Source organism: Zootoca vivipara, chromosome 17 (genome assembly GCF_963506605.1).
Source record: "Zootoca vivipara chromosome 17, rZooViv1.1, whole genome shotgun sequence".
In the NCBI taxonomy this organism is placed as follows: domain Eukaryota; kingdom Metazoa; phylum Chordata; class Lepidosauria; order Squamata; family Lacertidae; genus Zootoca; species Zootoca vivipara.
Genome location: NC_083292.1, coordinates 26,284,505 through 26,299,620, shown reverse-complemented (window position 1 = coordinate 26,299,620; position 15,116 = coordinate 26,284,505). Strand labels below are relative to the sequence as shown.

The 15,116-nt window shown below is 46.1% G+C and overlaps 1 protein-coding gene across 1 annotated transcript; it reads right to left on the bottom strand.

The window, feature by feature from the left end:
* Window positions 1-3,174: 3,174 nt before the first annotated feature.
* Window positions 3,175-14,799, bottom strand: PEX11B (peroxisomal biogenesis factor 11 beta). The gene is made up of 4 exons (XM_035097934.2): window positions 14,485-14,799; window positions 9,553-9,668; window positions 6,721-6,922; window positions 3,175-6,577 (listed from the first exon to the last, which is right to left on the bottom strand). Exons 1-4 carry the CDS (start codon window positions 14,538-14,540, stop codon window positions 6,208-6,210), a joined length of 744 nt encoding a protein of 247 aa, XP_034953825.1. The 5' UTR covers window positions 14,541-14,799; the 3' UTR covers window positions 3,175-6,207.
* Window positions 14,800-15,116: the final 317 nt, after the last annotated feature.

Genomic DNA, 15,116 nt, shown 5'->3' with positions numbered 1-15,116 from the left:
CACCGGCCTCCATGGGCCCAGGCATGCCTGAACCTATCCAGATGCTCATTCGGGGCCTGTTTGCTGTGGCCTCCATCATCTGCCACTCTTCAGGTAGTAATTGGGGGGCGGAGGATGGGTTTGTAGGGCCACAGACTTTGGCAGCTGGGCCCCAAATCTGAGCCTCAGTTTTCTCACAAACCCCAGAGAGCCTTGACACAGCAAGTCCTGCCTTAAGTGACAGGGATAGTACTCAGGGAGTGCAGACCCCACTGAAGTCTCTCTCGCCACTTGGAGATTGGGGTGCACAAAACCGTATTACTTCTAATTCCTGTCCCCCCGTTTTCTTTAAAAAGAAAACAAAATTCATTCTCAACGTTTGTTGAGACTTTGTGGGTATTCTGGGTCCCACCTCTCTGCCTGAAATCCAGCATTAAACCTTGAAAGCTGCCAGAAGAAGGGAAATTGCAGGGGTGCATGTGTGCCGTGACTCAGGTGGACCCCAACTGGGGAAGAAAGAACAGCTCCTGCCTTCAGATGCAAGCCTGAGCTGTGCACAATTCACCGGAGCAGTTTATGAAACTTAAAAACGCTGCTGAATGACACAATCTGGGGGTGGGGCTCTGGAACACTTGACACGTTTGGGAACATTTGTTCTGACACCGCAGGTGCTTGGCAAAGCCTGCTTCAGAACAGAATATTGTTATTTAAAAATTGGAAGAGAAAGGCGATCAAAGGGGTTGTTTTTCCTCTCTCCCCTCCCTTCCCACGAAAGCTCCTATGATTCCATTTAAGTGTTGGGGGTTGCCAAAGTACAAGCTGGCACCAAAGGGTAGGAGAGGGGATTTGAAGGCAGAGCAAGCTGAACAGAGAGGGAATCGTTCACTTGGGAAGGGTTCAAAAGCAGAGCCCTCCTTGTGGCCCTCAGCAGCTGTCCCCTCCTCTCCCCACGGGTCAATTTGTGCAGCCCTGAGCACAAGCTTGAACCAAGTCTACAGATGCTGTGTTGTGACACTGCGTTCTGCTAGACCTCATGGAGGAGTTACTCGCACAATTCTCCTTTCACCAATGGGTTTGGTCTTCAGCAAAGCTACAGGGAACCAGGCAGAGGGCCTTCTCGGTGGTGGCGCCCACCCTGTGGAACACCCTCCCATCAGATGTCAAAGAGTTAAATAACTACCTAACATTTAGAAGACATCTGAAGGCAGCCCTGTTCAGGGAAGTTTCCAGTGTGTGACATCTTAATGCAGGCATAGGCAACTTTGGCTCTCCAGATGTTTTGGAACTACAACTCCCATGATCCCTAGCTAACAGGGCCAGAGGTCAGGGATCATGGGAGTTGTAAACATCTGGAGAGCCAAGGTTGCCTATGCCTGTCTTAATTTTAATTTTTTTTGTTGGAAGCCGCCCAGAGTAGCTGGGGGAAACCCAGCCAGATGGGTGGGGTACAAATAAAAAATTATTATTATTATTATTATTATTACTACTACTACTACTACTACTACTACACTGGATACAATCCTAAATAAATAGTAACAGGTGGTATTCAACAAAGTTTGAGTACTGTACAGTACTGAAATGATCCATTAATTTTAATAGGTCTACTCTGTAAAATTAAGCAGAATGGCACCCCAGCAAACAAAATAAATGGTGGGTTAAAGCATTGCTTTTCCTTTGCATTACACAATTCAGTTAAAAGCTGCATCAAGTGGATTAGTAGTGCCACCTGGTGGCAGGTTGTGACAGGCTGACTTCTCCCAAGGGCCAGAACTCCACAACTTCTCCTTCCTTTTACAAACAGAGTTTTCCAGCCTGCCTTCATGTGCAGTCACCAGTCAATTCTCCCAGCAGACAAGGATTGATGCTAACTTGTAAGCTGTTTTTTTAAGCTTCTATTTTCTTTATTTCTTTTGTAAAATCAAGCAATATTCCAGTCCTCATAGAACCATAGTTGGAAGAGACCACAAGGGCCATCCAGTCCAACCCCCTGCCAAGCAGGAAACACCATCAAAGCATTCCTGACATAGCTTAAAGATCTCCAAAGGAGGAGACTCCACCACACTCATTGGCAGCAAATTCCACTGTCGAACAGCTCTTACTGTCAGGAAGTTCTTCCTAATGTTTAGGTGGAATCTTCTTTCTTGTAGTTTGAATCCAATGCTCCGTGTCCGCTTCTCTGGAGCAACAGAAAACCTTTCTCCCTCCTCTGTATGACATCCTTTTATATATTTGAACATGGCTATCATATCACTCCTTAACCTTCTCTTCTCCAGGCTAAACATACCCAGTTCCCTAAGCCGTTCCTCATATTGCATTGTTTCCAGGCCTTTGTCCAATTTGGTTGCCCTCTTCTGCACAGGTTCCAGCTTGTCAGTATCCTTCTTGAACTGTGGTGCCCAGAACTGGACACAGTACTCCAGGTGAGGTCTGACCAGAGCGGAATACAGTGGTACTATTACTTCCCTTGATCTGGATGCTATACTCCTATTGATGCAGCCCAGAATTGCATTGGCTTTTTTAGCTGCTGCATCACACTGCTGACTCATGTCAAGTTTGTGGTCTACCAAGACTCCTAGATCCTTTTCACATGTACTGCTCTGAAGCCAGGTGTCTCCCATCCTGTATTTGTGCCTGCTGTCAAATGCCAGAGAGCCATTTGACAGCAGGTAGCAGCTGGCAACAGCCCCCAGAGATAAGGAGTGGACCTTTGGGCTTCTACGCTTATCACAAACCACCACTTCCCCTGCCACCCATGTGCAGCACCTCTGCCATCTCCACAGCAGAGTTGGAAGAGAAAAGGAAACGGGCTGACATAGCAGCGCACCCCAAACTTCTGATGTCCGCAGCACCCTCTGCTACACCAGGTGGTCTGAAGGTAAGGATGAGAGAAATCTCTGACTTACTTGATGTTTTAATGCAGACCACTGGTTCAGAGTCCCATGAAAAATTATTGGCAGGGGATGGGGAGCAGAGAAAGCTTTGATACTATCAAAGTGGATAGTATTAGACCCTGGGGGGGGTACCTAAGTGGGTGCTAAGACACAAGGGGGTTGTGGGGGTGGGTTGCTGAATCAACTTTATAATTAGAACTACCATGTTTTTCCATGTATAAGACTAGGGTTTTTAAAACAAAAAATAGGTTTAAAATTGGGGCTTATCTTACACACTGAGGGGTGTTTTCTTAATTTAGGGTCCCCCCAAATAGAGGGCATCTTATGTACGGAAAAATACGGTAAATAGTTCTAACTGGATTTTGAATCAATGTGCAATTGATGGGCTACGGTCTTGAATTGCATTGTGTTCTTATGGGTTGTGCAAACCGCTATTCTGAATGCTTTTTCTAGGATGGGGGCGCTAGGGATGAGTTTATGGAACCAAAGAAGCCATGGCTTGAAAACAAACTGGGAACCACTACTGCAGAACAGGATACTGAACTACATGGAGCAATGGATTCAAACTACAAGAAAGAAGATTCCACCTAAACATTAGAAAGAACTTCCTGACAGTAAGAGCTGTTTGACAGTGGAATTTGCTGCCAAGGGGTGTGGTGGAGTCTCCTTCTTTGGAGGTCTTTAAGCAGAGGCTTGACAGCCATATGTCAAGAATGCTTTGATGGTGTTTCCTGCTTGGCAGGGGGTTGGACTGGATGGCCCTTGTGGTCTCTTCCAACTCTATGATTCTATGGGCCTTTGGCGTGAAGCAGCAGTCAGGTGCTTTCTCCTGCTTTTGTACAGACGTCCTTAAAAGAAAAAGCAGCATCCAGCTACAGTGAGGGCCCAGAGGAATGAGCACCAGTGGAAGCAAAGGAAGTGATTCCCACCCCCCAAATGAACTGGTTTGCAGGGTGTTCTGTGATGACCAAGATCAAGCCCTTGAGATCATCCGTTCAAGAAAAAGAACCCAGGCTACACAACATATGCCAACCTTAATTTATTGGATCAAATGATCAACCCTGTTTATTTGATACACTATAGAGGACTGGGAGAAACGGTAATTTTTTTATCCTGGGGTAGCCAATATGTTGCCTTCCCGATACTGCTGGAGGATCCCCGCTCCCCCCGCCAAACTCTGCTCAGACCCAACCAATGTGGCCAATGGTGAGGGGTGGAGGCTGCAAGCTCCACAACATCTGGAGGGCACTGCATTATATTAGCAGAGGAACAAGGTATATCACCTGCTACAGGTTAGGAACACAGTTTCAAAACCAAGAAAGGGGTTATGAACAGGGCAGGTGGGTGGTGCTGATGGTGGAGATTAATAAGCAGTACTGGAAGGGGAAAGGAGACCTGGGCTGGAGATGGAAAAAGATGACAAAAAAACAACAGATCAATAGGGAGCCCTGGGGATTCCCCACAATGGCCTAAGCTCAGACCAAGTTGGCAATGCATTCTTTCAGACAGCAAAGAGGTGTGTGTGTGTATGTCATGTTCCTGACTACTTCCCCCATAAAAATAATTCCCTCCACTCAGAAATCAAGGGGGAAGAACCTTGCCTAGTCGCCCCCCCCCAGATATGCTAACTTCTCTTGTAGGTGGAAACATTTAGTTCACCCCCCAACACAGGGGAGCACCCACCCCACTGCAGTCTGATGGGATGCCACCCAGCCACAGGTTGGGCATCCCAATGAGAATGCAGGGCCCAAAGCTTTGTAGCTGTTAGAGATGGGTGGCAGGCAGAAATTCAATCTGTGCAGCTTCTCCCAGAAATGAGAGGCCACAGTGAAGAGGGAAGGGGAAGCAACCCAGGTGGGATTTCTGTCTGTTGTGCAACTGCACAGAGCTCCTGTGAAGGGAAATGAGGTGGCAGCACAGGGTGTGAGGAGTAAGGTGGCTAAGTGCATACTCTGAGAAGATTCCCAGATTTTAAGAGCTGCAGAGGAGATACCCCCCCCCCAAAGTTCTTTGACAGGAGTCTTCTCAGGGTCTGGATTTGCCAGCTCTTGCTGTACTAGGACAAGGACGGCCAGAAACCTGACTTTATATAAAGCATCAGATCGTAACCAGATTTGGAGCACATGCCATACCCTGTGAGCTGCCTGGCAGAAAACCAGCATCCCTACTCAGAACTTAACCCTCCCCCAGGCAAACAGGAGCCACCCACCATTTAAAAATAGTAATACCAAAGAAAAATCTCTCTGTGACTGACTACATTTAGCTTCAGGAGGTCACTCGATTTCAAAAGTTATGTTTATGAGACACGGGGGGGGGGGGGGGAAGAAGAGGCTTGCAAAATCAGGAAAAGGAACTACCAGTGCCAAATATCAAGGCATACCATAGAACAGCCGTCCCGAATTCTCATGCCGTGTCAATACCCCAACTTCCATCATGCTCAGTGTGGCCATGCTGGTTGCAGGCTGATGGAAGCTGGGGTCTAGAACGTCTGGAGGGGGACCAGGTTGAGGAAACACAGACATTAAAGCGCTGCTTGTTAATGGAGTGGTGAAGCCTAAAAAAAACATAGGAGCCACAGCTCGATAGGAATAGCAGAAACCCATTTACTGGGCATGTGCTTACTCCTCAGTCCAAACGTGGCCTCAGCTCCACAGTTGTTCTCCCTCGACCTGCCCGCAAAGAGGCAGAGAGGATGCAGAATGTCACAAGGCCTCGTTTCCCCAAGGGGCACCGAGGCACCATGCCACGAGGCAGCCCGTCACTAGATTTATGCACAAGGACATACCTTCGCTTTTCACCTCCTGCTCAAGAGTGGAAGAGGCTGGGTGTGGCAGTGCATAGCATAGCTCCGATCCCTTCCCCAGTGGCTCCAATGTCAGAGCATTGAAGGATGCATTCCCACAGTTCACAGGGGGCTGAACCGTTGCAGAGCAACCCAGGATGAATTAAAAAGAGCAGTTGAGTGGGTGGGATTTGCGGGGAGAGGTATTGTGGAGTGGGAAGGGCAGAGGAGGGGCAAGCCAGGGGCAGGATACGTCTTGAGGACCATCTGCATAGGAAGGTTGTAGTACAGTGGCCCAGAGGAAGGTTGGTCACGAAGTTGCTGTCCCCCACTTAAAATTGAGTGCAGATTAGATGTCCCCCAAAGTGTCAACACGCCCAAGCCCCCACATACCAAGGAGCCCACGTTACGCAAATGGCCACCAGCTGCCAAAGGCTGTCAAAGTCGCAAACACCTGGTGCCGGCCCCTGGAAGTGGAACACGTAGAAAGAGGAAGCCCTGTGACATGTTGGCCTGCTCTACAGACACCAGTGCCCCCCCCCCTGCTCCCGCCTTTCAAGGCTTCAGCTTCAGCCATGGGAAGACAATGGTAAGGATGGAGATGACGGAAGATGTCAAGCCGCAGAGCCCCACGAACCCTGGGTTGGTCTTGTACAGGCCCAGCTTGTCCATGGGGATAAAAATGTCGCAGGCGTTTTTCGCCAGGTCCAGGAGCAGAGGGGGGTTGTCTCTCAGTACGTGACACAGGAGGCGGACCTGCAGCTTCAGCCTCAAGGTCAGCTGCTGGAGCCGGTGGTCTTCCCCCACTCTGGGGCTGTCTCCACCACCGCCTCGCTGGCACTTCCCGTTCGCCTCATGCTCCATCAGCAGCCGGATCTCATAGGCGTCCCTGCTCAGGTTCATGATCAGTGCAAAGAGGTAATACCTGAAACAGATATCAACAGATATCAGCTGTGACAGCCATCGTATACAGTGTCTTTATTTGCAGTCGGCAGACTGCTGCAACGTTTTACGCCCATCAATAGTGTTAATAAAAGCACACATTCATACAACTAAAAAAAACCTCACCTGAAAGACCGCTGGCTCCATTTCTCCTGGTCCATGTGCGGAACGAGACCTGATTTCCCTGCCCACAGGATGTTGTCACAGGCGAAATACATGGCTCTGTTTAGATGGCTGACAGTGATGCAGAAGCGAAGGACCATGTCTGACAGGTGGATGGCCCGTTTGGCCGCCTCCAGGGCATCTGAAGAATTCCCCAGCCGGAACACTGGAAAGGAATCCCAAGTTAAAGTGCTCGTCCCGCATTGGTCTCACTTCAAAGGGGGATGTAAGAGAGAGGGCTTGCAGAGAGCAGCCCACTCTGCTTACTTCCATCAGATGAGAGAGCAACAGCAAGTCTGGAACAGGAAGGGTTAAGACGGGTCCAGGGCTCTGCAGAGTCCTGGTGGCTCAGCTCCAGGTTGGTAGCAGGGAAGCAGGGGAGGAGCTAGCTTCAGCAGGGGCTGGAAAGGAGGGAGGAGAGGGAACGGCACCTCAGGAGCCTGGTTTGGGACCACGGAGGACCCATAGAGCAAGGAGGAGGGGCGTTTGGAGTCTTAAAAGGGGGGTCAGAGCCCACGAGACGCCATTGTGGGCTTCTGCCCCATGCAGAGCAGACATGATTTGAGACATCTCACCACTGTATATAGCATGCACAATAAAACTATGAAAATCCAGAGGATGTGTGGAGTGCTTACTCGGGAGTAGCCAACACCCCATCTGTGACAGGGAAGCTCCAAACTGCAATCAGATTTGGTGTCAACTGGCTGTCTGAATGCGTCCTTAGACAGAATGTGTTTGCCTTAGGAGTGGCAGGAGATGGGGCCAGATAGACCAAGAGGATTTTCAAGAGGCCAGGGTCTAGGACAGCTTTGCTAACTAAGGATAACACAGCAGCTATGACAGGCATCCCCAAACTTTGGCCCTCCAGATGTTTTGGACTGCAGTTCCCATCATCCCCGACCACTGGTCCTGTTAGCCAGGGATCATGGGAGTTGTAGGCCAAAACATCTGGAGGGCCAAAGTTTGGGGGTGCCTGATCTATGAGGTAGCCGAGCTAGGAATCATCAGGTCCCTGGTTTGAATTTTACTGCTAATATGACCTCATTAGATTGGGTAGGCCATTCTCAGTACCAATAACCCGCTGCCATGTGGGGGGAGGATCCTTACAGCAACCTTGCAAGGTAGGCTCAATATAGGTCTACCTTATCGGACAGTTGCATAATGCTGTACAAGTTACTATCCAACAAATAGGTTTTCCTATTTGTTGCACGTAACCTATGGCTATGGCTGCACGTAACCAATTGTGGCAAAAACCAAAATCACCATCTTTGTCTAGTTACCTGGGGGAAGGTTCCCACTTGCAAGAGTGGACCAGGAAACTGGCTATTTACAAGCCTGGACTAACAGAGCTCAGGCACAAACTTTCTGGGAAGCCTTGAGAAACCTGCTTTATCAGTCTAGGTTCCCTATCTGTAAAATGGGAACAACCTTAAACAGTAAGGTGTGCTGAAAAGCAGTTCCTAAGAGAGCTGCTACTTGGGGAGAGACTTGGTGCCTCTTCAATATGATCTAGGAGGGCTGCTCTCCTGTACAGTGGTACCTCGGTTTTCGAGCATCTCGGAAGTTGAACGTTTCAGCTATCGAACGCAGAAAACGCAGAAGAAACTGCTTTGGTTTTTGAACACTTTTCGGAAGCCGAACATGCCATGCAGCTTCCATATTGAGTTTTCCGGACATAAATGCTTCCGGAAATGCATGCTTCAGTTTTCGAATGTTCAGAAGTCAAACGGTCTTCTGGAATGGATTACGTTTGAAAACAGAGGTTCCACAGTACTTATAAAGCATTTTACAAATTTGAAAAAAAGGGCAAAATGATGCAAACGCAATTTAGCATGAATATATGAAGCCTGCCCTTTTTTAAATACCCGAGGTCCACCAGATCTTGGAGTGTAACTGGGTGTGCTAAGAGCAGCTGACTGATTGCTGGAGGGGACACAGCTGTGGGAAGCCTCAGGAGGCTATGAGACCTTAGTGCCTGCATGTAAGCCCTAGAGTGAGGAACTGGGGCTAAGTCAAAAAGTCCTTCTTCACACAGAACATAGTTATAAACTATGGGACTCACTCCCACAGGTGGCCACCAACTCATATGGCTTTAAAAGAAGATCCAACAAAATCACGGAGAAGGCTGCCCGCTGCAATGGCTATGCTGTTCCTCTGTGGAGGGACTAACATCAGTACAGTGGTACCTTGGTTTAAGAACAGCTTACCGTAGTTTATGAACTTGGATTAAGAATGCTGCAAGCCCAGAAGCAGGCATTTTGATTTGTGAACTTTGCCTTGGAAGCAGAACATGTTTCGCTTCCTGTTGAGTGTGTTCCATTTGTAAATTGAGTCCCCTGCGGCTATGGTTTAAGAATGGACTTCCAGAACGGATTAAGTTCGTAAATCAAGGTACCACTGTATTCAGTTACAGTACTAATATCCAAATATATATTTGCATTGCATTTGCGTTCATGCTTTTACTGTATGTTTGTAAAATGTTTTTTTTTTAAATCTGCCATGCACTGCATACAATGGTACCTTGGTTTAAGTACACAATTGGTTCCGGAAGTCTGTACTTAACCTGAAGCGTACTTAACCTGAAGCGAACTTTCCCATTGAAAGTAATGGAAAGTGGATTAATCCGTTCCAGATGGGTCCGCGGAGTACTTAAACTGAAAGTACTCAAACCGAAGCATACTTAGACCGAGGTATGACTGTAGATGTATACTAAGTGCTGCAGAAATTTCCTCAAATAAATAAAAATGAATCCCTCCCCAACCCTCTCAGGTCCCAGTCAAACCCTCTTGTACTCACACTTGCGCCCCAAGCTCATGTGAGCCTCCAGCTGCTTGATCCTAGCAATGAAATCAGGGCTGGCCCCATACTTCTGCAGTGAGTAGCCAAGGAGAGTGCAGGCATACTGGGCAGCCCTAGGAGGAAAGAAACAAACAGTGGAAAGAGGTTAGCTTGGAAAAGAAGATGCTTGAGGCCCCTATTGCAATAGCTGGTAGCACAAGGCAAAAAGCTAAAGCAAAAAGGAGGGGAGGTATATACTTGTATACTTGTAAGTGGGTCCATGGGAGCCCCTTGGAATAATTAAATACTGTATATAGATATGGTATATACAGGAGGGTTTTCTTTTCCTTTACTTTTTTTAGACTTTATTATTATTAATTGACACCCAAGGGTATCGTACCCAATCTTAAGTACATGTACAAAGAAAAGGTAAAACTAATAATATCAACCTTAAATAATTATACTGTTAAATATTGATTAAAACTTGTACTGTACATGCTCTTTTCTTATACTTCCTAACTAAACAAAAATAAACCAAAGTAAAAACCCAATAAACTAAATTATATCAAAACAGACTTCCCGTCATTTCCTGATGTAAGTTACATTTACAACATTGAATGTACTTATACTTCTTACCTTACTCTTACTATATTTTCTGATACTTTCTTATAACATATTGTACCATTTCCCCTTATTTAATAATATTTAATTTACACAAGGGTCATTCAAACACTGCCATAGATGTTATGTCATTATTATATTTTTGTAGGTATTTCTTGAACATATCCCATTTTTGTGTGAATTATTATTTTGTATTTCCCTTTAATCTATTTGTCGATTGAGCCATTTCTGCGTAATCTAATAACTTATTCTGTCATTCCCTTACTGTCGGTACTTTCCCCCCTTTTCAGTTCGATGCTATTAATAACCGGGCAGCGGCTGTCGCATATAAAAAGATTTCTCTTATGTTTTTCGGGATATCACTGCCTAGAATTCCAAGTAGAAATGCTTCTGGCTTCTTTGAGAATGTTAATTTAAAGATCTTTTTCATCTCATCATAAATGAGGTTCCAGAACTCTTTTTTTTTTTTGGCATGTCCACCACATATGGTACATACTGTATCTCCTTTTGTTTCTCCACACCGCCAACATTTGTCTGAAATATTTTTATACATCTTGGGGAGTTTTGATGGTGTAAGGTACCATCTGAACTGCATTTTCATCACATTTTCTTTAATTGTGTAACATGCCGTAAAATTCATGTTAAGTTTTCCAAAGGGTTTCCCATTCACTCATCATGATGGTGTGTCTGATGTCTTGCGCCCATTTAATCATTACTGCCTTCACCTCCTCCTCCTCGACTTCCTAGTCAAGGAGGAGTCGGTACATTCTGAAAATGATTTTGGTATTGTTATTTTTAACAATTCTTTTTTCTAATTTTGAGGGCTCGTTGTTGAATCCATTTTTTTGTCTTGTTTGAATGTCTCAAAGAGCTGGTGATATTCTAGCCATCCTGATAATTAATCTTTTATTTCGTCATATCTCTTTAATTTTATTTGGTTACCATCTTGTATTAATAATGAATTATAAGTCAGCCAATTTCCTTTCATATTTTTCTTTTTAACCGCCTATACAGGAGGGTTTTCAAATTAGGATATGTCACATAAATATCCATGTATTCAATGTTCTCCAACTTGATGCCCTTCAGATGTTCTGAACTACAGCTGCTCCCATTGGCCTCAGCCAGCGCAGTCTATGGTCAGGGATAGGGTTGCCAGACTCAATAGAGGACAGGACTTCTGTGCCTTTAATTGCCCTGCTCTCTTTTGAGTCTGGAAACCTTAAAGAGAAACCAGCACACCCTTTGCTTGGAAATTAAACAAAGGGTCTGCTGGTTTCTCTTTAAGGTTTCCAGACTCAAAAGAGAGCAGGGCAATTAAAGGCACAGAAGTCCTGTCCTCTATTGAGTCTGGAAACCCTAGTCAGGGATGAAGGAAGTTGTAACCCAAAATATCTAGAGGGCAGTGGATGCCAATACAAGGGTTGCTTAAGACCCCTGATCACATACTGCCAGGCGAAACAGAGAGTGCAACCCACATATTCTCAAGCTCTGGCAAGCCTCCAGGAGGGAAGGGAGAAAGGCAACCACACTGTGTGCTTGTTATGTCCTTGAAGTTTGAACTATGGAGGAGCTCTTGGCCAACCCAAGGGTATGCAGTAAGATGTGAGAGGAGTGAAGGAGTTATTGCATCACCATATATTCCTGCTGCTACTGTATCATGAACAGAAGCAAAAAACACTCTGTGGACAGACCCTTTCTCTACAAGTAGAATCATTTTGCAAAGGGCATCTTAACAAATTAACTGTACTATCCTGAAGTTTAAGAAAAGCCTCCTTTTCTTTGAGGGGCAGTTCAGGTTAGGCCATCAGGAGTCTTCCAGCTGGGAAAAGCAAAAGCAGCCTGAGAAACATTAAGGTGCACGGCTTACAAATGGACTGTGGAGGAAAAAAAGTTTGGGAACCACTAACCAAACAATTGCTACTGGCCAGTAGAAGAAAATTGAACAATCTGAGATTTTTAGTGCAGCTGTGATGGGGAGAGGGGAGTGTGTCAGCCCAAAGCAAAAAGTAGCAGGAAAGAGAAGTATGTTTGTGTTTTTTTAATTTAAAGTTATTTACATCAAAAAGAGGGTGTGCTTTCCCTGAGTTTGTAAACTTTTTAAACAAATAAAAAATAGCCCTGCTAATGCCAATGAGATAAAGTTCATCATCTTTAATCCCATAATGTAGAGGACAGGGTGTGGCTGAGAGTGTGTAGATTAAACCACCCCTGCAAAGGAACCCATTTTGATGGGGGTGGTTAAGAGTAGAGTATTACACAACGCTGCAGTCCAGCAGTTATCCTGGTTTTGGGGAGGGGGGTATAGAGATGCAGAGGGAAGCAACTGTAAAGCAGATTGCACTGCTGGTACAATTAATTATGGGCTGGGGGGGGAGACTGAAAGAACCGAGGGTGTGTTGTGGTGAGTGGGAAGGAATTATTTGGCCACCATTGAGAAACAAAGGAGGAGCAAACCAGCAGTACAAGTCTTTCAGAGAGCAAGTGTGCCAGGTCACATCAGTCAACAGATCTACCAAAAAGGCTACACGTGTTCTCCGATACCAATGATCTTTGTCTGGAGCATTTACTTTGCCCCCGCTCCTGGAAAAATCCCCCCTTATTTCTTTCTTTGGAAAAAAGCAATTAAAATCCATTTAAAAGGCATATAGTCAAAAAGTAGCCAGATGACAAATTAAGACCTACTGTCACACAATTTGGGAAGATTTTCTGACCTACAGCTGTTAATAACAAGGAAAACAAGAGACTGAACCACGTGCCCCAAGCAATGGTACTGAAATGAGGAAATTGCACAGGAAGGTGTGTGCATGCAAAGGTAAACTGAAGCAGCTACTTGGAAGCAGCAGCCTGGATTCTTCTAGCCCAGAGATGGAAAGAAGCCACAATTCCGGCCAAGGAAGAGTGGCAGCTAAAATTGATGAACTATGCTGAAATGGCAAAACTTACAGGAAGAATTAGAAACTAGGAAGAGGCAGATTTTAATAAAGAAGGGGGAAAGTTTATAACTTTTTTGGAAAAAATATTGTAAACAATTACATTCATTGGTATGTTTAACAGAAAACTTGTAGCAAAAATTTGAACTATGGGTTGGCAAAGGATTTATAAAAGAGTGTTATGGAAGGGATGCAGAGGGGGAAAAAATCATGATATGAGGATCTACAAAGGGGGAGGAGAGGGAAGTCAAGGGGATTTTATGTTTTTATTGTGTTTATTTTTCTTTTGCTTATTGTATGTAAAATTGAAAATGAAAACATATTTTATTTTCATTTTTTAAAATGGAAATAATGAGAAGCCAGCATGCTGTAGTGGTTTGAGTATCGGATTAGGACTTGGGGGAGACTAGGGTTCAAATCCTCACTCTGGGTGATCTTGGGCCAGTCACTGCCTCTCAGCCAAACCTACTTTCCAGGCTTGGTGTGGGAATTAATTGAAGATTAGCTGAGGAAGAGGAGGGTGTTGCGCCAACTTAAATTCCTTTGAGGAAAAAAAAAGGTAGGATATAAATGTGACAAAGACATACCGGTAAAAACAAAAAGTCTTCTCTCTCTCTCTCTCTCTCTTTTCACCTGGTACCACAAGTTGATGGCTCTACTAAGAAGTCTCAAACTCACACACCCCCCCCCCCCAAAAAATCTGGCTTTTGATATTTGAGAGGTTGCATAGTTTTAAGGCACACTTTATTGTTTTAGGATTGTGAGTTGTCTTAAATTGTTTTTAATATTGAGTTTTAGTTTGCTTACTTGTTTTTTTTATCTTATTGGCTGCTGCATTTACATCTCATCTTTTTCTCCAAGGAGTTTTCAAGGGGGCACACAAAGTTCTCCTCCCGCTCCATGTTACCCTCACAGCAACCTTGTGAGGCAGTTAGGCAGAGAGAGAGAGAGAGAGAGAGAGAGAGAGAGAGAGAGAGAGAGAGAGAGAGAGAGAGAGAGACTGGCCAAAAGTCGTGGCTGAGGTGGTGTGTGTGTGTCTGTGTGTGTTGAACTCTGATCTTTCCTGGGTCCTCGTCCAACACTTCTAATCACTACCCTACAACCTGGCCCACCTTGGGATGAAAGGAGGGTGGTTAAAGAACAAATAATGATAAATGATAAACCAATAGAAACAACAACAAAATAACAATGACTAAAGAAATGTAAAATATTTAAGAATACAGTAACAACAGTAACCTAGTGACAACACAGTATTAATAATGTGGATCACAATGAACCACGATCATTACACGAATCCCCCGCTCCCCTTCCCCAAAACGAAAGGCGCCCCAAGAGATGGCACCGGGAGCGGGTTGGCTCTTGATACCCTTCGCGGTCCCTGCCTCTCCCTCCGCCACACCTGAAGACCCGCTCCTTGGCTTGGCTCTGGGCGCTGAATCGCACCCAGGAATCCATTGCAGCAGCAGCCTCTCCTCGGCGAATGCAGCACCGGCGGGCCCCCTCCTTCCCTCGCCTCCTCCAGGCTCGCTGGCAGCCCTCGGCAGCTCTTTCCTCGGCCTCGCAGGGCCACACCGCCCTCCGCCTCCCTCAGGGCCGTCACCGCCCCACTCCCACGGCACGACCCCTCGGCCGCGGGCAAATGAAATCGCGGTAACTTCTGGGGGCAGTACGGCAGCGCCCGAGGGACAAATTTAAACACAGATAAGGGTCAAAGGCTTTGTTGTCGTTGCCGGGATTTTGTTTTTTTCTTTTTACTGGCTCGCTCTGAATCGCTCCTCCGCCCTCTTAAAGGCGATTGGGGGAAATCCCGACGCTTTCCATAGTTCGCACGGTTATCATTGGCTGATCCTAAGAGGCTGGGTCGGCCTTCTCTTTACCGACCCAAGCTGGGCAGCCATTCGTCGACCTCCCGGCTACTCCCCCCTGAAGGTGTTCACGACGGCGATTGGAGGAAGCCCCTCCGAATACCCCCCGCCTCCTAGCTTGGGAACCTTGCATTTCTATTGGCTGAGTGCTCAGCTCAGGCACCTC

Coding starts and splice junctions, on each gene's coding strand:
- PEX11B (XM_035097934.2), bottom strand. CDS start 14,540: ATGGATTCCTGGGTGCGATTCAGCGCCCAGAGCCAAGCCAAGGAGCGG. Junction 6,923..9,552: donor CATGAGCTTGGGGCGCAAGT/GTGAGTACAAGA, acceptor ATTCCTTTCCAG/TGTTCCGGCTGGGGAATTCT. Junction 6,578..6,720: donor TGGAGCCAGCGGTCTTTCAG/GTGAGGTTTTTT, acceptor TATCTGTTTCAG/GTATTACCTCTTTGCACTGA.